Source organism: Solanum tuberosum, unplaced genomic scaffold, assembly GCF_000226075.1.
Source record: "Solanum tuberosum cultivar DM 1-3 516 R44 unplaced genomic scaffold, SolTub_3.0 scf00060, whole genome shotgun sequence".
Lineage (NCBI taxonomy): Eukaryota > Viridiplantae > Streptophyta > Magnoliopsida > Solanales > Solanaceae > Solanum > Solanum tuberosum.
Genome location: NW_006238985.1, coordinates 307,830 through 330,317, shown reverse-complemented (window position 1 = coordinate 330,317; position 22,488 = coordinate 307,830). Strand labels below are relative to the sequence as shown.

At 35.5% G+C, this 22,488-nt stretch overlaps 2 protein-coding genes across 2 annotated transcripts in view; both read right to left on the bottom strand.

Annotated features, from left to right (window-relative positions):
- Positions 1-311: 311 nt before the first annotated feature.
- Positions 312-13,305, bottom strand: LOC102596406 (uncharacterized). The gene is made up of 2 exons (XM_006344580.2): positions 12,083-13,305; positions 312-2,615 (listed from the first exon to the last, which is right to left on the bottom strand). The coding sequence occupies exons 1-2, from the start codon at positions 13,134-13,136 to the stop codon at positions 619-621; spliced, it is 3,051 nt and encodes a 1,016-aa protein (XP_006344642.1). The 5' UTR covers positions 13,137-13,305; the 3' UTR covers positions 312-618.
- Positions 13,306-15,213: 1,908 nt separating this feature from the next.
- Positions 15,214-22,488, bottom strand: part of LOC102596081 (acyl-CoA-binding domain-containing protein 4) — a 13,666-nt gene continuing 6,391 nt past the window's right edge. Inside the window, exons 9-18 of the mRNA XM_006344579.2 lie at positions 21,781-21,842; positions 20,786-20,925; positions 20,288-20,414; positions 20,078-20,192; positions 18,863-18,951; positions 17,990-18,073; positions 17,635-17,817; positions 16,837-16,992; positions 16,155-16,214; positions 15,214-15,792 (exon numbers count right to left, since the gene is read on the bottom strand). Coding sequence (XP_006344641.1) covers positions 15,610-15,792; positions 16,155-16,214; positions 16,837-16,992; positions 17,635-17,817; positions 17,990-18,073; positions 18,863-18,951; positions 20,078-20,192; positions 20,288-20,414; positions 20,786-20,925; positions 21,781-21,842 — 1,199 coding nt within the window. The 3' untranslated portion in view covers positions 15,214-15,609. The remainder of the gene's footprint in view (positions 15,793-16,154; positions 16,215-16,836; positions 16,993-17,634; positions 17,818-17,989; positions 18,074-18,862; positions 18,952-20,077; positions 20,193-20,287; positions 20,415-20,785; positions 20,926-21,780; positions 21,843-22,488) is intronic.

Genomic DNA, 22,488 nt, shown 5'->3' with positions numbered 1-22,488 from the left:
ATGAACTTCATTTATTTTTTTAAGAAGTCCACTAAGTCAATTATGAGCAAACAAAAACAAACAGATACTTACTGTAGTTAAGTGATTTAATGATATACATTATATTAATTAATTATAATTATGTGGTAACAGTATATTATTTGAAAAAATGTCATAAAATCGTTGCGTCGGTGTTAACGCCAATGGAGATAAATTTTTTTTTACCGTTGATGTGAATTCTAACTTGGTTCTTAAGATTACGTTTAGATTCCGAACCTGCTTGCCAACAACTTCTTAAGCAGTTTTACATAATTCCAGTTTTTAAAATTATAACATGTCAATACAGAGAATCTCAAGCGGCGAGATTTTCTTTGATGGGGGAGAGGGGGGGACGGTAGAAGAGCAAATAAAAAAAAAACAAGATGGCACAATCACTATCATTCTTCTTCTGATACAGGTCATCTGAAAGTATACAATAGAGAGATTTTTAAGCAATTCCAGAATCCAGCAGGTTACAGTTCCTTTAGCATATGCAGATTTTGATCTGCATCCTTTTGCTCTTCAGTCACTAAATGCTATGCATTGTGTCGATGAGTTGGTGGCTTATCCCAAAAGCCTTCCAAAAATGAAGAACCAATTTTATTGAAGGCCATTATAGGGGAAATAGCCCAATAAATTCGTCAGATCAGTCACAATGTCACTGCACTTGGTGAGAAGGGATAGCATGTGTTGTGAAAAGTTGGCTTCAGGAGCAGACACTTGATTGTTATAATTGGGCGCAATTCTATGGGGAGCTTGAAGAGCAAAGTGAATATCATTTGGTGCATTGGCATAGTGAGCAGTAGTAGGAAGAGGGAGCATGGACGACTGACTTGTATAATTGTTGATATTAGAACTAGAAGATGCACTTCCATCAGCAATACTACTAGTGTTGTTGACGTTCTTAATATCATTCATCTGCTCACCTCTATCCCTATTAATATTATCTTCTGCACCCAACATAAATTTTACACGTGGGGTTCCCCTATTACTACCATTACCACCATCTATCGTCGGCCCTTCCTCACCTGGGGGTTTCTTTAGACATGATTTCAGCTGCCCAGGCTTTCCCGAGGACCTCGAATCAGCTGCCCTATCTTTTGGTGCAGAAGTCCCGCCACTATCATTCTTCGTAGCTTCGGTGTCTTGTGCTTCAGCCGCCACTTCTCGAATAGAGCATCTCACATTGGTGTTCCCAAACAAATTCGTGCTAGCACTTGCAAATCTAAAGGCCTGCACTGCATGATCCCTGTATTGGTAGACCAAACGGCAGGTGGATGACTTCCAGAAGACCCGAGTAGCTGAATGATCCAGAGCCCCAAAACGGGCAAACCTCGCCTTCAGCTCAGAAATGGAGGGAAGAGCTCCATTAGATGGAAACTTCATAATAAGCATGGTAGGATCAGGTACCTTTTCTGCCGGGTCATTCTTCTTGACACTATCTGGTTTAGATGATTTCACAGGTGTTGAAACCAGCTTCTTTGCAGGTATTTCCTTGCATTCACCTGGTTTAACTTCTGAAGTCTTACCGGAAGCCTTCTTCTGTGCTGCCAATGTTCTCAAATCATTGATCTTCTTCTTTTTCTTGGCGGCCAGTTCCTCTTGCCTATCTGAAGTACCCCGCTTTCGCCCTCCTTTGGTAGAAGGATCATCAGGCCTGGCAGGATTCTTCTGTGGCTTCAGATTTGATGTTTGTTTCACATTATTGCTGGGGCCAGTGTCTGACATAGGGGCTGCAACAGGTAACTTGCTGATGGGGGTACTTGACTCACTCTCAACGGTGGCAGACAAAGCCAAGCTTTTTTGATATACAAGGGAACGGAATTTCAGAAACACTTCTCGTATAGTATTTATATTTCTGGTCTGGGCACCATAGAAGGGATCAAGAGCTATCGCATGGAGATCACTTAGTAATTGACGAAGATCAATATTGTCGCTTCTAATCTCAACCTTATCTTCTGTTACCACACGGTCAGGCACAGAGCTGTCTGCAGGATCATCCTTTGGCTGAATATCCATTTGAAGTTCTTCCGTGGAAACTGGAGGAACTTGGACAGACTCTCTTGCAACTTTTTCCATTACCGGATTATCTGAAGAAACAGCTGCTGGTGCATCCACATGATTAGAGTCAGTTTTCAAGCCCAACACCACCTTCTTCTTCTTTTTCTTCCTCTCAGTTGACGGACTACTTCCACCACTCACTTCTCCACCAGAACGTTTACGAACCTTGACCTTATCTGAAGGCCACACAACATCAGTACCACCATCTTCAGCTTGTCTCTCTCCATGAAGTTCTTCCACATTAGCTACCTGAATTGAGGGCTGCTTAAAGCTCTCAATCAAGGTGGAGCCAGACGCATCAGCAGCACTAGGAGATACATCTTTTCCTGCCAAGGAGGAGCTGTCTAGATGAGCGGGCTGGTCAGAAGAACCTGCTTGTGCTGGACCAACTTGGTGGACTTTCAGGTTAACAGGCTCATCTCTGCGTTTAAACAGATATCTGTCTTTCTCAACTTCGTCCTTCATTTTATTAGATTTTGCAGAACCCTTTCCCTTACCCAGAGTTTCTGCATGCACCAATCTGCCACTCAAAGGAGCTGTAAAATTGCAAAAGCACAGAAGACACATGTCAGCAAATCTGATCACTAGTTGAGGACTTTGTTTCTACTAAAAATGTATACACACTTATTTTCCAAAAGATAATGATACACAACGTTTCAAGAGAGAATTAGAAGGAAAAGAAAAGCAAGACTTCAAACTAATATTAGAAAAATAAAATTTCAGACACGTTAAAGACTAAGACTGAAATAACATGACCAATAGAAGATGGAAGCCAGCAAATAAAAAAACACTTTTGTCCATATGTGCAAAGAAGAGTAAAGGCATTGTGATGTGGATAACTTATACAGCCAAAAAAGACAAAAATCTACTTTTATCATCTGGGATTTCACCACATAAAAAGAAGGTTGAAAACTCAAGTAAGCGGGGTTTGCACATAAACCATCATATTTTATATGGCCAACTCAACACAGGTAAGGCAGGAGTAACAATTTTTATTTGGCCACTTGTTAATTACATTCATCCCAAAACGCTATGTTCTCACTCTTGTGCCACATTTCTTTACTGATTTTTTTTAATGAGGACATTTCTTGTGCGTATAATAATACAACTAAAAAGCTCCTAATCAAATTCAATTATTCATCAGCAAATACAATATTTACAACTTGACACCCTTCTTCTAATTTTAAAATGGTAATTGGTAAAGTTTTTATTCATAAACAACACAACGAATATGCTGGAATTATGGGCATTGCGCCGAAAGTGTGGAAGGCAAAACAGCCCCATCTAAATCTATAGCAAATCTAGGAGCTTTAAGATAGATTCAGCTTTACTTGCAAGTTCCAACAAACGAAGATAGCAACCCCTTCACAACCATATGAAGATAGTGAACCCTTTATACGATGTACACACAATACTACCATTGTCAAATAATCTCACCCCATATTACTACTTCGCAATTTATTTCAACACTTTAGTACCACAATTGTTTCCTCAGAATGGAAGACTCCTATTGGGATACGACTTCATATCGTCGGTTCGGTTTTAGTTGCTTTCTACTCATTTTTTCCATCACTACTTTACACATAAAAATATAGCATTATCTCTTTATGATTCATAATACCAGATTATCAAAGGGGTTTTTTTTTTCTTTCTTGTGTGTGTGTGTGGGTGGGGTAATAAAGATGGACAAGCGGAAAGAAACAAGTGCATACTAAAATAAAACAAATAAACCTTCATAACTATAAACTATCTAGACGTGACACCAAAACTTCTTGTAGATTTATATCAACAAACTACTGCTACTACACCTCAATCCCAAAAGGTTGGGATCTGACTATATCAATTCTCACTTATTCATTTCAACATCATACATAATAAAATAAAGTAAAAAATAAGTGATCTCTAATGGTGAATGGGTAATTGGATTTACTAAAGGAACCCTTAATACTACTAACACGGTATGTGAGCAACTTTATTCGAGGGACTTCAAATTGTTGTTAACAAAGGTCAACTCCTATGGAAATTTGAATGTAATTCAATAGTACTCCATATGCTTCAACATGGCCATGAAATTTAGAATGCCCTGATATATGAATGTGGGTCCTTGATGATAAGCCTAGGGGATCCTCAAGTAAAACATGTTTACAAGAGCATAACCTATCAACTCATGCCTTGGCCAGGGAAGAAATTTTTTGATGGACCACCTACTCTATACACCTAACCCCTGAACAAATAAAAGAAGAAGCTTGGCTAGTGTTTCAGGGAAATGATTTTCCCCAACTGGATTTAGGTTGTGCTATAGTTTGTTCGTGATACTCCCTCCAACCCTTCAAGCTTGTAAAAGGCTTGTAGCCTGCGACCCCCTAGCCCGGAGTTTTGCCAGTTTCTCCCGTGTATGTTAACTCTATTTTTTGGACAAGCATCTTAAGAACTTCTTAAGATAAAACAATTCTGGCCTGTAATATTAACACAACGGTTGACAACCATGAACTAATTTGGAGCCAAACTCCAAATGTTTTGTAAATTGATTTAGTTTAATGCATATTTCCTAACTACCCATAATAATAATAATAATAAGGAAAAAGGTTCAAAAATGCCCTTAACGTATCATAATCATAAATGGTTTTAAAATGCCTTCCTTCCATATATTAGATAAAAAATGTCCTCAACGTTTTCTTTCAGTCTAAAAATGTCCTTTTCTAACCGCACAATGACATGGGAATGATGAGTCACTTAATGAAACTTCATCTTATTGGTCCACATAAATTTTTAAACCCAATCTAACTATCCAAGGTAAAAACCCTAAACCCACCAAGTAACCCGTTTTAAAAATTAACCTAACCTATCTAGAGTGAAAATAAATTGATCTTCAGCTGAAAGTAAATCATTTTTACCATTTAGAATTTGCTCATAAATTTTTGAAGTTTAAAACTGCGAATTTTAATTATTTTTTGGCAAGAATTGCATCAACGGGGGATGCCATGAGTTCAATGGTGTATGAGGCTAATATTAGAGTGAGGGATCCCGTGCTTTGGAGAATCATTGTTCCCATAGCATAAGTTGCCGGGAGAGTGGTTTAGGATCCTACCAAGTGTGAGAAGATTCTAACAAACAATACAAACTCACCTTTGAATTTCCTTATGATTTAGTGAATCAATTAAGGGAACTTGGGGTAAAATAGATTAGGTTAATTTTAAAAATAGGTGAATGGGTGGATTTGGATCTTTTATCTCGGATAATTAGATTGAATTTAAAAATTTATGTGGACAATAAGATGAAGCCATTTGTTTCATTAAATGACTCATCATTGTCATGCCATTGTACAGTTAGACAGGGCATTTTTATACCTAAAGAAAATGTTGAGGACATATTTTATCTAAGAGATGGGAGGATATTATTAAATCATTTATGATACGTTAAGGGCATTTTGAACCTTTCCCTAATAATAATAATAAAATAAAAATACTAGATTCATGTCAACAAAATCACTTCAAAATTATGGGTTGCATATGCATATTTTCAGTTTTACTTGAACAACAATTAGAGAAAAGTTAAAACAAAATTCAAAATCAGTTTTGATTACAAGAATAAAAAAGATCAATGCATCCACCCAACCAAGTTGGGATCTACTATATGAATCTCCATAGTCCATGTTGCTCCATTTAAGTCCCCCTCTAACTGCAGTATTAAGAAAATAATAATTGATTTCATCTAACAACATATCTAGTGAATCCAATAAGTTGAGTATGGGGAGAACAAAGTATACACAGGCTTACCACTACCTCACAGAGGTAGAGAGACTGTTTTCGAGAGACCATAGACTCAATGCAACAAATTCAAGTATAAAGAAGAAGAGAACAATAATGAAAACATAACACTAATAAGAGAACCAATTCAAAGCCTACAAGAAAAGAATAAGAACAACAAAATGGTGCAATGACTGAAACCCAATAAACAAATGATGATATATATCAATAGCAAGAAGTACAAGAATACAACTAGTAGAACGACAAACAACAAGCCTGAACACTCGAAAAGCAAACTCTCATATCTAAGGTCATGTCTTCAATAATCTAAATTTATGACATGTCCTATCTAATCACCTCTCCCTAATGCCTTTTCAACTTGTCTCAACCTCTCATCACGCCTACTATATCCAACCTCAAACACCTCCCATAGCATGCGACATAAACCTAATATTGTATTATTATAATAAAAGGTACCACCAAAACTTAAAGGTAAGTATAGTATTATTATAAAAATATATCATGCACCATATTTTATCAACATGAATCTAATATTTTATTATTATTATCATTATTATTATGGCTAGCTAAGAAATATGGATTAACTAAATGGATTTACAGAATATTTGTAGTAGTGTTCCAAATTAATTCGTGGTTGTCAACCTTCCCGTTAATATTACAGATTGAAATTGTTCAACTGTAACTAGTTTTTACAATTTTTGTCCAAAAAATAGAGTTGGCTATATGGGAGGAACTAGCAAAACTCTCTGTCCAACAAAAAACTTCTTTCTTTTTTCCATCCTTGGCCAATGCATCAATTGCTTGGTTATGATCCTAATACATATGTTTTACTTGAGGATCCCTTGGCTTGTCATCAGGGCATTATAAATTTCATAGGCTTATTGAACCATATGGAGTACCTCTGTTGAATCACAATCAACTTCCAAAAGAGTTAACCCATGTGGACAATAATTTGAAGTCCCCTGCAGAGATACATGAATCGGGATCCTGATGCATATAGATACAAATGGTCCAATGGGAGCAAGAGTTTCCAGGAACATTTGGAACAGTCCGTTTCGGAGCAGAAGAGCCGTTTTCAAGTAGTGTTCGATCAATTACGTATTAATCAATATTCGATTGATTGGTCTGAGGTTATCGACAAATTTTTTTTGTCTAAGTCACTTCGTTTCTTTTTGTCCAAGTCACTTCTTTTTTTGTCCAAGTTGCTTTTATTTTTGTCTAACTCACTTCCTTTTTTCTATGTGAGTTTCGGAAATATCCCCATTCATAGGTCCGAGATCTACATCTATGAAGAATTGAAAAGTCCGAATGATCAACTCTACAATCAGTTGTGATAGTCATATTACGGATCCCTGTGGTAATCCAGTTCCATATTAGAGATCACTTAGTTTCTACTTTATTTTATTATTGTATGATGATGAAATGAATAAGGGGGAATTGATATAACCAATCCCTACCTTTTGGGGCAGAGGCGTAGCAAAAGTTGCTTGCTGATATGAATCCACAAGAAGTTTTGGTGTCATTTCTAAACATTTATAGTTGTGAAGGTTTATCTACTAGTATTTTGTATTTTAGTACGCATTTGTTTTTTCCTCCTTCCACTTGCACATTTCTATTCATCCCCTCCCCAACAAAACCCAAAAATAATTTCCCTCTTTGATAATCTAGTATAATGATTGTTATGACTCATAAATTGATAATGCTACATTTTTATGTGCAGCGAGAGAAATGAATTATAAGTTTGCATCCTATTTGAAGTTCTCATTAGCCTACATCTTCCTCTTCTTTTTATTTTGACTTCCCTCTATTCTGAAAGAATTTCTAGACCAGTAGCTTATGATACAAAGAATGAAAATTGTACCAAAAATACTAACAATGAAGTTCAATTAATTGAATCACTAGTCCAGTCCTGAATATAGTTCATCAAGTTTGTGATGTTCAAATAACAAGGGTAAACTTTTGATGAGACCATACAATTAGATTATTGAATTGCTAAATAAGAAACAATAGAAAGAGGAACAAAATAAAGAAAGATGACAAAAGCCAACTGAAATTACAAGTTTTCTAATTGGATATATGATAAAGGATTTATTGTATCTAATTGCACTTGTTGCAGATACGATATTGTTTCGGTATTTCAGTTTTATCCCTACAAACACATGTCCAAATTTAAAAATAGACCTTACCCCTGCCTTATGGAGTTAGAGAGATTGTTTCCAAAGGAAACTCGACTAATATATAGCAAATCTAAATAGTAATGAAATAAAAAAAACTACAATGAAGGGAAGTGCAAAACATTAAGGGAAGGAACAATAACATCATCAGAATAGTACAACTGCACCCATGGGTGTGGCCTAACAGTCAATGAAATGGTTGAGAACCATGAGGTATCAGTTCAATTTCCAACGGAGACAAGAAATACTAGGTGATTCTTCCCATTCGTCCTAGCCTTGGTAGAAATAATTACCTAGTACCTATTATCGGTGGGAGGTAACAAGTATACCGTGGATAAACCGAGGTGCGTGAAAATTGATCCGAATATCACAATCATCAAAATAAAAAAATAGTGCAACCACCTCATTCTTTTCCATCACACTTTTTTTTGTATTAATCTCAATTAATACATATTGCCAATATATATTATTTACCATTGTAGCCTTTTTTGGGCTCAATCTGTACCGAATGTTAATTAAAGTTAGTTTGATTTGAGCACTCCAAGGCGATAAACTAAGTTGCTTGAACTCGAGTGTGTATGTCTAATACATATGTGGATCTAGAAATCTGATCCTTCGTAATCTATATATAAAGATTCAAGGTTAGAGATTGAGGTACGAATGCGAGTGTGGGAATACGTCTAAAATTAAATCAAATATCTAAATTATAGAGTTACAAAAATATGCCTAGATTATGATGGACTATTTGGAAGAAAATGAATGTATAAATTTTTATTAATGTGCTTGATCTATTCAGTCATAATCTACAAATGCATCTCTTTATTGTATTTTTTTGGTTTGTGCAAGTAACATGGCTATTGCATATGATATAAGAGGACATGATAGAGTTATTTAGTTCACCACACATTCAATAGTGATGTTAAGTTTTAGCTCGTAAATATCCTTAAAGCACCTTCTGACTGCTAACTTTTTATTACAATATCTTTTAATGATAAAAAGGATATGCCTAAATCACCCTAGCTTTAGATTTGATTTAAAAAATCACTATTTTTGTCTTGATTTCTCTATCGAGTTTGGTCAAAGTATGCAAAACTGGTTGACCATATCCGATACAGATCCCACACCCACGTCATGTTGACAGAGGTGTGACATCAAAAGTGAAGAGTTAGCGCAACTTAGACTAGCATTATCAAAGGCGCTCACCTTAGCACCTTAAGCGAGAGACGAGGCATCACTAGGTCATCATTCTACAACAAGGCAAGAGTTGTGAAAAAAACTAGCAAAAAGGCATTGTCCTTTTTCAAAAAAAATAATCACTACTTCTTTAAAAAGAAAAAGACGATGCTTGGGATTTTAGGGTTTTATTATCACTTACCTTTTTTCAGTCGCATTGCGATTGGGTTCTCTATGTCTTTAGACTTTAGTTGCAAAAAGTTTGTTTTTGGTAATTGGGCACCGGTAAATTCTTTTTCTAGCTTCTTTTTACTTTAAAGTAATTTAGTATAGCTTGTCTAATGAATTTTGAGTCCTCAAGTTCTTTGAATTAAAATATTTGCTAATATACTATTGTTATTGAGATTTTGATTATTTATATAGTCAATTAGTTATTTAATTTTTTGGATTTATTGGCGCATCAATTCAAAAAAGGCAAGCGCTTCACCTCAATGAGGCAGGTCCTCGTCACCTTACCTTCCAAAACACTAACTTAGACAATAAAGATGACCCAACACATTCCTTCTAATAGCTATAATATGTGTGAGATAACAAAAAGAATTTGTGTGTAGTACTAGTTAAGAGATTGACTGAATTTTATGGAACACTTGATCAGTTCTTAGGATTCAAGGAAGAAGAAGACACTCTTAAATGAAAATGTCATAACAAAGGATTATTCACTGTTAGTTCTGCATATAGAAATATGAATCAGATGGGATCCCAAGTTAACTTTATCCCTTGAAACCTTATATGGAAGGTTAAAATACCATATAAAGTGGTAGTTTTTACTTGGTTGGTGGTGAAAGAGGATGTACTTACACAAGAGAATCTTATGAAGAAGGGAATACAGATGTGCCCAAGATGTTGTTTTTGTGAGTAGGTTGCAGAGACAATTAACCATCTGTTCTTACATTGTAAAGTGGTTGGCCAGCTGTGGAATTTGTTTACTAGCTTCAGAGGTTTAAGTTGGACTGTTCCAGAGAGAACATGATAGGCTCTAGAAAGCTAGAATATGGAGGGCAGTGGTAGTGGTAGTACAGACAAAAGTAGATGGAAAATTGTCCCGGCAGTTATTTGGTGGACCATATGAAAAGAAAGAAATTCTAGGAGTTTTGATAACAAGAGCAGCCCTCTACACAAGATTAAAATGAACTGCATTATCACTTTTTGCTAGAGGTGCAGTTCAAAGTATATAGATGATCATGTGGCTATTGTAGACATTTTAGGGTCCTTATAAAGATGAAGGAGGATCTAGGGATAGTTCTCTTTTTTTTCTTCTTTTCTTTTCTTTATCTTTTGTTTATGCCAGCCACGCAAGTGTGTAGGGAGGATATGATGTAAATTTTTGGATACTTATAGATGATCATGTGGCTATTGTAGACATTTTAGGGTCCTTATAAAGATGAAGGAGGATCTAGGGATAGTTCTCTTTTTTTTCTTCTTTTCTTTTCTTTATCTTTTGTTTATGCCAGCCACGCAAGTGTGTAGGGAGGATATGATGTAAATTTTTGGATACTAGCTTTGAGCTGATGATTGATATGCAAATGTTACCTTTATAAAAAAAAGATTCCATTACCATCCACTTATTGATTAATGCTAAAACAAAATTGTTATTATTATTTTTATTGGTTGGGGGATAGAGTTATACATTTAGGGTCGTTTGGCAGGGTGTATAAAAATAATACTAAAAATAAGGTGTATTAGTAGTACTACATTAGTTATACTGGGATTATTTCTTATGCACTTGTAAGTTTGGTGTATTAAGAATAACAAGCATTGCATAATTTCTAAAAACTTATGTTTACAGAAACACCCACCACTGTATAAGGATGTGGAAAATTCTTTGAGGGACAATGTTGTCTTTAACCATGCTAGTGCATGCATCAAAAAATCCTTGCATTGCTATTATCATGTTTTGTCATGTATTAATTATACATAGCATAATACCAAATATAGAATGTATAACTAATGCTTTCATTAGTTATACATAGGTTGGAAAAATGTACCAAACAAGGTATTAATAATACACAAAGTTAATGATCTACTATTTTTCTAACGCATCCTACCAAACAAGCCCCCTATACATATAGTAAAAACACGTACTACAACCATTAGTTATTTATATGGTTGAAGATATCCAAATGGTTGAATTCGCCTTTAGGCTCTAGTTCACCTGTCCCACTATAACAATAGCGGAGCTAACAACATTGACGTTGAACCCTTCATTCCCCACTTAATAGTGGGGACAAAGAGTCCAAGGCAGTTATGTCTTTAATCACATAAACTTCTATAAGACAAACTAGTATGCACTAATGTGCAACTTATCTCGTGTTTTCTTCCCTTTCTTCCAATTCCTTTAGATTAAGGCTAGTTCACCCTCATTGAGCATAACCAATAGTGAAATTTCATGCTTGGGGGAAACATTGGTACTTTGGCCAACTTATTTGAACATTCCACAATATTTTGGGTTGGCTAGAAGAGTAGATTGGATATATAAGAGGGGAAAGATCTTTACGCTTCCCCTCGTTTAATTTCCTATTTACACTCAATCTTCACCAAAACTGTAATGCACCAATGTTGATGGCCTTAAGCGGCACTGCAATATGGCATCAATACCAATACCTGGTTACACAATCCAACAAAGTAGTTTCTATCCAAATAACTTGAAACAAACAAGTTAAAACATTGCAATCCCTTCATTTTAGTGTTCTAGGTGTATCATCTCAAATAATGAGCTACATAATACTCCAAAATAAAGTACACACTAACAAGGCAAAAGATTTGCAAGGTTATTTTTTGGGGTTTTGATAGGAGAGCATTGAATAAAACAAAGGGAGGGAAACATAGTACCTCTTGAAGAGGGTTGTCTATATGGCTGAGCCACTTCTTGTGTTTGTTTAGAAGGAACAACACCAAAAGCTTCTGCATAGGTAGGATCATCTTCCTCAAAAACAGCCTTCCTATAAGCCAACGCAGTTGCCTTCTTCTTAACAAGGTTAAGATCCTCGTGCACTTTTCTCCTAGGCTTCAATGCCAACTTACTCACAAAATCCCTAGTCTCTTTGGGTTTAAAGCTTTCCCTAGCCTTCTTAATCTGACTAGCAGAGTAAGTACAATTCCTCTCAAGATCACTAAAATCTACAGCAAAGAACCCATTAATTGACACAGCACGCAGTCTGTATGTCTTCCTACAATAACAAACCAAACCTAAAGCACTCCTCCGGCTCACTTCATCGACCCCTTCCTCCACTGCTTTTATAAAGTTCTTCACATTAGTCTGCATAGACTTTTCCGCATAAGTTGGTTCAAAATGTACAAGCTCATCTGGATCAAACCAGCCATAGCTACTATCACCATAAAAGGCAACCAAGATGTGACCCTCCCTTTTACTCCTTCGCACAGACGGAGTAGCAAATGCTTCACTGAAAATGTGACCTGGCCACCAAGGGTGTGATTTCACCTTTCCCCACACCATATCACCCATTTCAAACCCATAACCAACTGACCAACATTTCACATTTCCAGCAAACTCATCAAACTTAGAGAGCATTAAATCGTACTCAGAAACATAAGGCTCCATTTTTCCCTTCCTCACATCAGTTTTACTAGAAACCAATGCTGTCTTTCCTTTCTGGTCCAACTTCACACGACCCGACTTCCCCGAACTACCACCTTCTTGGTTTTTTCTTTCCTTAACCCTAATTTGGTTTCCTTCACTTTCCAATTCCAAAACCCTAGAATCCTCTGTTTGGGAATTGGAAGCGCTAGAATCCGTTACGTCCATAGAAACCCTCGCTTGTTCAGAATCATCTGCGGGGGTCCTACTGGAAACCCTAACTTGCGTCTCTTCTACTGAATCGTTACTTCGATTTGCTTCGAATCTGTTGCTCATCACAGAAATCATCTCCTGGAGCTAAAACTCCGTTTCCATACGACTTCAAAACGGACCTTCCGGAGGAAGAACACCGATGAATTCTCCAGGAAAATGCAGCAAATTCACGGATACAGTGAGAATTCTGGATATTACGGTACAAACCCTGTGAGAAAACGAAAGACAAATGTAGAATTGTTGATGCGTGAGAGAGAATGGAACTTATTAGTTTCCGGCCCATGGGCTTTAACCTGTTTAAGGCCCAATTTTGCAGTAGTAAATGGAAGACACCACGTGTTATAATGGCTCTTTTTTTACGCCACGTACAAATGATTAACTGTGCATAATTTTTTGGTTAAACTGTCGAGAAAAAAAAAAGATATAGAAGAAGTACTATTTTGCTAATGCTCATTTTCTTATTGTGAGTTTTCGAAAGGTTAATGATTCCTATATATGTTAAGTTCCCTTCTTGGGGGAAATGTTTTAATTTTTTTAATTCTCTGGATGTTGAATCATAGGACTTTATTTCCTATGAAAAATAGTTATTAATGCCTTCGATTAGGAGAGTGGACCTCATTAATAAAAGGACAAATATCAGAAATCACATATACAATATATTCCTTAAAAGTTTATAATTACAAAAATCTCTCTAACAGATACAATAATATAAGCGCTGATACAATAATATGATGCGCGAGATACATTAATCGTTAAGTAAGATACATTACATTTTATATATGATACACTAATCTGATATACATTTTATACATGATACACTAATCTGATGCGCGAGATACAATAATATAAGCGTTGATACATTAATCTGATGCGCGAAAATGAGGGATTTTGGAAATTTGTAAAACTTATAGGGGATAATGGTAATAAGTAAACTAAAAGGTGGTATTTCTGTAATTTTTCCAAAAAAAAAAACAATTAGTCCAAAGATTACCTTAGGGCGGCTCAACGTAATTAGGGGCCTAAAGCGAAATTTCAATTTGATGTCTAAAATATAAACAAATTTCATATATGTATTTATTCAAAAAAAAAATTCTTACATTATTTAGATGAAAATTGTTAGTATTTAATATTGTGTTTTCAGTTAGTAGTTTTAGGTAAGATTTTATCAATTTAACATTGAAAAACATCCTTTAGTGAGGCAATTATTATATGAATTGTTAACATAATTCTATAAGTAATAAGTTGACAAATATTAAAAAAAGATAAAAGTTAGAACCATAAAATTTGACTCAAGAAGTTGATGACTTGATATACCCCATTTTAATATGCTTGTAGTAATGGTTGAAACTAAAATTTAAAAAGAAATTTAAAAGAATTTGTAATTCACTTTGTTCAACACTTTTTACTATTAATTTTTATTTTTAACAAAGTACGAGATGTTAAAGTGGATAAAATAATATATTTTAAAAAAATAATACTTTACTTTTCATCACAAATGATCAATTTTTTCTATAAAATTTTTAACACATTATACAAGTTCATTATACATTATACATTAAAAAGAAATGATTTCTCATTATACGTTAATTATCTCCTCTCCATCATCCAAATACAACATCCCAAGTGAGAAATAGGCATAGCAAGTAATGTGCCATATCATAAAGTAACAAGTTAAAAGAGGTAACCAACTTATAGGCAATCTTCTCTAAGTTAATAAAAATTCATAAATTTATCACTCTAAACTTTTCCCTCTTTTTTTATTTTGTAAGGTTTATGACGCGACGAAAAAAATTCAACTACTGTTTTATCTTAAATATATGTTTTGCACCCCCCGATCCTTCTCCAAAAGCCAACTATTTATTACTATCAATCTCAACATTTTTATCTAAATACGAAATTAGTTATTTATAGGATTAGTTTCCAACACTTAAAAAAGTGTTGAAGTGTTTAGTACGTAATATACTTTATTAACTAAGCCAAACAGACCCAAAATGGTTCTTTTATAACAGTATGAACTTCAAATTAAGTTGAACTGAAGTCTAACCAACAGTTTCTTGAAAGCTGGCAATTTTATCCCTTACCCATTAACTTTTCTGTCGATATTCCAAGGATGACAGTTTAAACAAGAAGTAAACTGAATGCAACCATAGGCTTAAAAAGTAAGTACTACAATTCATACTTCATTCTATGAATAACTCTATCTTTTCCAGGAGATAAATACAGTAGGACGAAATGCATTACAAAAATCCATAAATACCTGAAAACCCCATAACAAGTCGTCCTATACTTTGTTACCAATTAATTCTCTTTCTGAGAATAGTTCTGGTGAATACTCGATCAAAAAATAAGTAGCACTAGTAGCCACTCATAATTATACAACAAAAGTCCCGCCTGCCCTGATACAAAAGACATTACTTCCCTCCACCCTAAAAGAATTCTCGACTCCATATCTTATTCTATCTGTGAAAAGAACAACTAACAAAATAAAAATATTTTTAATAAAAAATGATCAATGAAAAACTGGTTTTCTATTATCAAACTTATTGCATCAAGCATCATCTTGTTGATTAGGAGGAGTTCCAGCAATCCATCCCCATACTCCACCAGAGCTCTGCCTTCGCTTCTCATTCAAGGCTTGCTCTGATGCAGCTTTTTGTCGTTGGAGTAGCTCAAGTTCTTTCTTTAGGCTTTCCAGAGTCTGTAGCTTTTGTCTTAGCTCCGCAACATCAACCTGTTGAAATAGCTTAAATTTGGTTACTTCACATCTTAATTATGAAAGAAAAACCACATGCCTGAGTAATTCTAGCAACTACAGCTCCATGTTAGGTAACTATCGTCTTACTCCAAGGTTCTAAATCTGCAATATGCATGTATCATGAGTAGGTGGGTGTACAGTGGGAGACACATGCTAAGAATATATGGTAAATCTTCACCATTTAGTTACAATACCTTATAATATTCTCAGCTTTGGAATTCTCCGGTATATAAGAGTCAGGAAAACCCCCACCCACCCACCAGAAAAGGATTTTAAAAAGAAGAAGTGTAAACAGGAGTTTTCTTTAATATGTTGTAATTAATTTAACTATTCCATACCTCTAGTTTGAAACATCTGGATTGTTCAGAAGCAAGTTGACCACGTACAGATTGGAGCTCCTGCATAATTAAGAGAATCATAGTTGAAACTGAATGTTACTGTTGGGTCATGCCCAGTGGTGTCCCTATTGCCGGGAAGCAAATTAAGGACCTCTACTGGAAGACGAAAGAGACGATTGCACTTGAAACAACAAATCACAAAAAGGATGCATAATGCCGATATTTTTCCCGATCACCAAATGTTTTTTTGACACTAGTTCTGCACATTAATTGATATTGCTTTTATTATGAGTTTATGACTAAGAAACCAAAGAAAAAAAAGGGGAGTGACTCGATCATTTCTTCAGCGGTAACAGTGAAAATTAGTAATTGCTTTAATCTAGATACACCAGGAACTGCAATGGAAAATGGAATACAGACAGATGAAACATGAAAAGGTGCCTTGGAAGAACAGTTCCAGAGTTCCAGACAAATTCACTTTTTTTGCGGAAGGGAACCATAAATTACAAGTTGCTTACTAACTCACTAAGCATCATTAAAGTGCAAAAGATACTAGTAGAAAGAAGAAAACCAAGATGAAAAATGTAACCCCAAGTTCCATCAAATTAGAAAGAAGCAAAAACTGCCTAAGTATTTGCCAACACTCTAAGAAGCAGACTTATCAAACTGAAGGAGTAGTTACCTTATAAAGATCTGTATTGCGAGCCTCAGCATCAGTCAAGTCTTGCTTCAGCTGAAGCGTTTGCAACTTCTCTTTGCTGAGAGATGACTCTAAGTCTTCCTTCTCAGCTTTGAGGGCAGCTAAAAGTCGTTCACTAGTTTCTTCAACTTTGTTCACCTGCAAGATGAGACGTAGGAACAAGTCTCAAGGGAAAGACAAGGAAAAAACAAACAAAATGATAGCAGAGAAGAGTATGATCATACAGAACAAGTATTGTGACTGAAGAAAGTATAAAAAAGAATGTGACAATGTAGTGGATTGTCAGTTGCAACAAGTAAGAGAAGGGAGAAATTTTGAAGATCCCATATCAATAGCATTAAGTACATGCATGTGTACTTATAAAAATCATCAGTTTGCTAGACTTGGACTGTGTCTGTGTACCTGTCCAAGCCCAAGCTACATATCCAAAATGAATTCATAGTCATTGCATTCTAATTAGATAAGAGTAGGTGCAATGGGTTATATCTCTTTGAAGGGATTCAATCAATCAGAGCTGAGCACTTCAATGGAGTTCATTGCTTGAAAAGCACATCCTTTCACCTACTAGATTAAGGCATGCATATTTATATTTATTTACTAATCAGAGTACAAATCATATCTGGACTTCGAACTCCAGCTTTATAGACCAACATACCAGCTGTGTATAAAAGACGTTAACCAAACTAAACCGAAGTTCCTTTTTCTAAAGCCAAGCAACCAAACTCACATCCATATTACTAATAATTAATGCAAGATAACATATTTGATATATCATAATACCATTGGTTCAGATTCAATGCTGTCCACCACGATTTCCCTGATTTTTCCCTCTTGGACTGTTGCAACATCTGACTCCAAATCCCTCGTGGCATTAGTAGCATTTTGCATTGCTGAAACACTATCAGGTACAGGAGTCTCCATAGATTGCAAAGTTGATCTGTGGCTCGGTTTCAATACATTGACCTTATAAAGAATAAGCAAAGCCACAACAAAGATATTAAGTAGTCATAACAGTGATAAAGAAACCAAGCAACCCACAAGCTGCCATATAAGGTCTGATCTGAGAGTGGAAAGGTGAAAGGTGAAAGAAAAAAGTACATCTGTACCAGAAAAGAAGAATTATTAGCAACCTCACCTCATTACTATACCGCCCATTGTATCCTCCAAAAGAAACTAGGATATCTTCACCATTATATGAACACAACACCAAACTCAAGCCCTGTTGACACAAGAATTATTTTAATGCACAATTTAATAAGATTTTAACATTCAGATATACAGAAATAAACTATCAAACTCTGCAAATGCTCAAAACTAACATGCCGTTATTTATTAATGGTAAATCCATACAATCTCAAGTCTGAAGTATACATTTCAGTCTCATGTGATGAGTGTCCATACAGTAATAAAGAACACCAAACAAGTTTGGCTCTAGTTCATCAAGAGTACTAAGCTCTAACAATTTTCAGCGTTGTTTAATTTTGTATCCAACAATGAAATCTAGTTTCAGAACTGTACTATTCAACCAAGTCATTTAGCCGTTTAGGTGTAAGCTGGTAACACTTAAGAGTGAGCTATCTTGATACTATGGTCAATTTGGATTTTAGTCAAACTTATCTTCAGCACCCACAGAATATCAGGGATGAAGGAGATCAGACAATACAACTGCTCATGAATTCCGATGGATAATCTTCTGCAAGTCGAACTCCACTACCTCAACTCACATTGATACATATCGCAGATTAGATCAGAGTATTGACCACTCCTCGAGAACAGAAACTAAGGCAAATATTGAAGAGAAAAAAGTATGAAGAAAAGCTACATGCACCATATCAATATTACAGACAAGAAGCTCAAATTAGGATAGTCCAATCAAGATAGCTTCTAGTATACCATCACTATAATAGAACAAAAGTAGGCTTTGTAACCTAACCACCAAATGCTTAATTAGAAAAAATAAACTAGTTAGTGATTTAAAACCCCAAACACTAGTCAGAACATTAAATACCTCACTAGCAAGAGGAACACGCCCTTGAACAGTTGTTACGGTGGACCAACCCAGTGTAGACATGTTGAGGACAACAGTTTCAGACACCCCTGTAGTAAGTACAAGAGAGTGGGAAAATAACATAAATATATGAAGTTTGGTACTGGTTGACAAAAATTAACAATTTTGAAGCAACAATAAAGTGATTCACGGAATTGCCAACATCGTGTAATGACCAAGTATGTCCTCCTATTGGATAAGCATAGTTTCTCCAGGTTCACCAATAATCAGAACCAAGAAACTAAAATTACTTCCTCACTGACTAAAGTTCCTGTCATACAAAGACCAAACTACTTCCTATACAGACCAAGAAGAACAACCAAAAAAGTCCACTTGAATCTGATCTGCTACCTTTCATAGCATTAAAAAAGCCCAATGCTACCATAAATCAGGTTCAACAGACATTTTATACGTTTTGGAACTAGAATTCGCTTCCTTTGTGAAAAAAGGGTTGCACAATTAACCATTTCTACCTTCTCCTGGGAGAGAATTTTAAAATGGAAGAATCACACAACGAAAAAAGATGTGAAGGTGAGCATAGATGAAACATATTTTAAGATGGAAATTAGGAAAGATTTGAACCACTTGATTGCAGTTCTACAACAATGCAGGCCACTTCACACTATCAGAAGTACATTGCAACAGTATAGATAGCACAATTGCTAAAAGGGATTCATGGGACGATCTGAAACTACACCCAGCCCCATAAAGAAGGAATTTATCTGATTGAATGATTACTCTTTCGCGCCCCCCACCCCTCACAAAAAAATTAAAACGAGACTGGTTATATCATCATCTCTTATAAGATTAAGGCCTTCAAATGTTATGACAAAGTGGTTCACAAGTCTGTCTTGATTCTTCATTACAAGGCATAATGTCAGAATTTAAGCAGTGACTTCTAAAGTTATAAAAAAGGTAAATAAGACCTGGAAGGTAAGCATGTCAACAATAACTCAGTTCTGGATTTAAAGTTCTAACTTGTATCATCAACCCTTATTGAAGGAAAAAAGGGAAAAGTACAAGATCCTAACATAAACAACACTGAGGAGGTTTTGTTCATGCAAATGTCACAACATGCACTTAGAGCAGCTTGCCATTTACTATTCTCAAGAATAAAAACTTGAAAGTTAGAATTGTTGTGATCCCGAGTAAATTGTTAAGAGGACAAATGCATACCACTCTTATTGTTGCCTCCACCAGTAATAAACCAATTCTCTCCAACTGTCACACCAGCATGGCCCGCACGTGGACTTGGTATTTCACCCTGTTGAGTAGGCGTTGACCACTCCATCTACATAAGTAGAATATATAGAAATTACCCGTTATAAATAAAGAATCGCACTAGAGCAGTTTTGCAACAGCTAAAAACTGAATGCACTGTCTCACAGTTTGTAAATCAAGGACATGCAGATCATTGAAGCAAGTAGCATGAGAGCCCCCGCCAAAAATAAGAAGGTATCGCTCAGCATGTACTGCGGCAGCATGATCGGACCTTGGAGAAGGAGCCACCTCCCTACCAAAAAAGAGCTAGGTGAATGAATAAGGATTCAACATAATATGAAATGGTAAGACCACTAGGATTATTGCATGTTGATAAAGGTATATTGCTGCTAAGCGCTTGTAGAGATAAGCTTTCAAAGAGAAGATATAGAGAATATTATACACAGACTAATTTTTTTTTAATTACCAGACTTTTGACCTTGGGATATTGTACCTACACACACAAACATTAGGAGCAAGCTAGCCTGACAAGGTTATCTCTTGTGAAAAGCATAAGCTTGTGACAGACTCACAGATGGAGACAAACTTGTTTGTCCTTCAACAGGCAAGCAAGAAAATACGAAGGGAAATTAAAGATGCTTAAACTTCCTAAAAGCATCTTACAATGTGTCCATTTCATCCCAGGTCATGGTTTCCAAGTCTAGAATGTGAAGATCGTTCAAAAGAGATCGATTTGCATCTTGGCCTCCAAATATGACTAAGCTTGTTCCTGTAGGGGTAACTGAATGACCTCCACGCGATAACTGCAAAAGCAAAAGGGAATTTTATTTTTTAGTCAAACGAAAAGTACAAAATAATTAGTGTACTTCTTTCATTTACACTTGAGTTTAAAACGGATAAGACCAAAGATGACCAATTACATGTTAATCCCATGCTATGCTAGTTGAGGTGAAAAAGGGAAATTATGAGACATTATATGGAAAACTTACAAGGTATTATGAGGAGAAAATGTTGATCAAGAGGAGAATCCAAACAGAGATAAAAGGAAAAGGACTACATAGAAATTTATATATACAAGGTATTCCATTTTCTTCAATTTCAATTTCACTTCAGCTTTTGTTTTTATCTGTCCTGAATTTCTCCGACAGTTTTGGTCAAAGTCCCAAAATCGGTTGACCAGATCCGGTATGAATCCCACCCCCACGTCATGTCGGCACTCGTGTGGCACCAAAAGTGAAGAGTCCAAGCAACTTAGTGTTTGATAAAATGAAGTAAAATTGGAGAGTTGTCTTCAATTTTCCCATCCTTCTAAAGCAAGAGTAAGTGTATCACATTTACTTACCTTCCAACCTACCAAACAACTTTAACCAAAACATCAATACTTCATTTGGAACGTAGACTAGTTAAGTTCTCTCTCCTTAACCCCCTCCCCCCTTTACGCTCCGCCATAGGACCAAACACAGGAAAGTGCGAAAATGACAAAAGAAACCATAAAAATGGTAATCCTGAAGGAAATCAAATCTTAGAACTGAATGTAAAAGAAAACAGCACTTTAGATGGGAAACATCTAAAAGAAGTAGTTATCAAAATCTGAAGCAAGGATGTCATGAAATTTGAAGAACTCAAAGGGGAAAGAGTCATAGCATAAACAGACATACCGGCGGCTTTCCATAAGTCTTCAAGTTTGACCAAGTATGTGTTTGCATATCAAATACCTTAACTGGCAAATGAATGGAGCATAAATTAAGCACAACAAATATTCAAGTGAATAAGATTCTAAAAAATAGATGTTTATCTGTTGACAGCAATATTTCTCTAATCACCACCAGCAAGAGGTGGATTGGAGTGCCCATTCTCTATTTTACTCTCCAAATATAGAGAATGGAGAGTAAAATAGAGGTGGGTTGGAGATGGTCTTATACATCAAAGAATATAGGGAGAGTTGGCAAAATAGTCACTCTCAAAACTTAGGGTGTGTTTGGTATGAAGGAAAATGTTTTCCTAGAAAACAAGTAGACTTTGGACTTATTTTCTCATGTAACTTAGGGTGTGTTTGGTATGAAGGAAAATGTTTTCATTGAAAACAAGTAGACTTTGGATTTATTTTCTCATGATTGGTTGGTGAGTATAAAATATTTTTCAGAAAAGATTTTTGGTGTTTGATTTATGAATGAAATATATTTTTGAGAAAATATCTTTTATTTTTACTAGAGAGTAGAAAATAATTTTTGAATTGAAACTGAAAATATTTTTTTAAAAATAAACTTAAATTTATTTGGGGGTAGGGGTGAGATGGGTAAAAAAATAAAAATTTGAAATTGAAAATATTTTTAAAAACAAACATAAACTTTTTTGGAGGAGGGGGG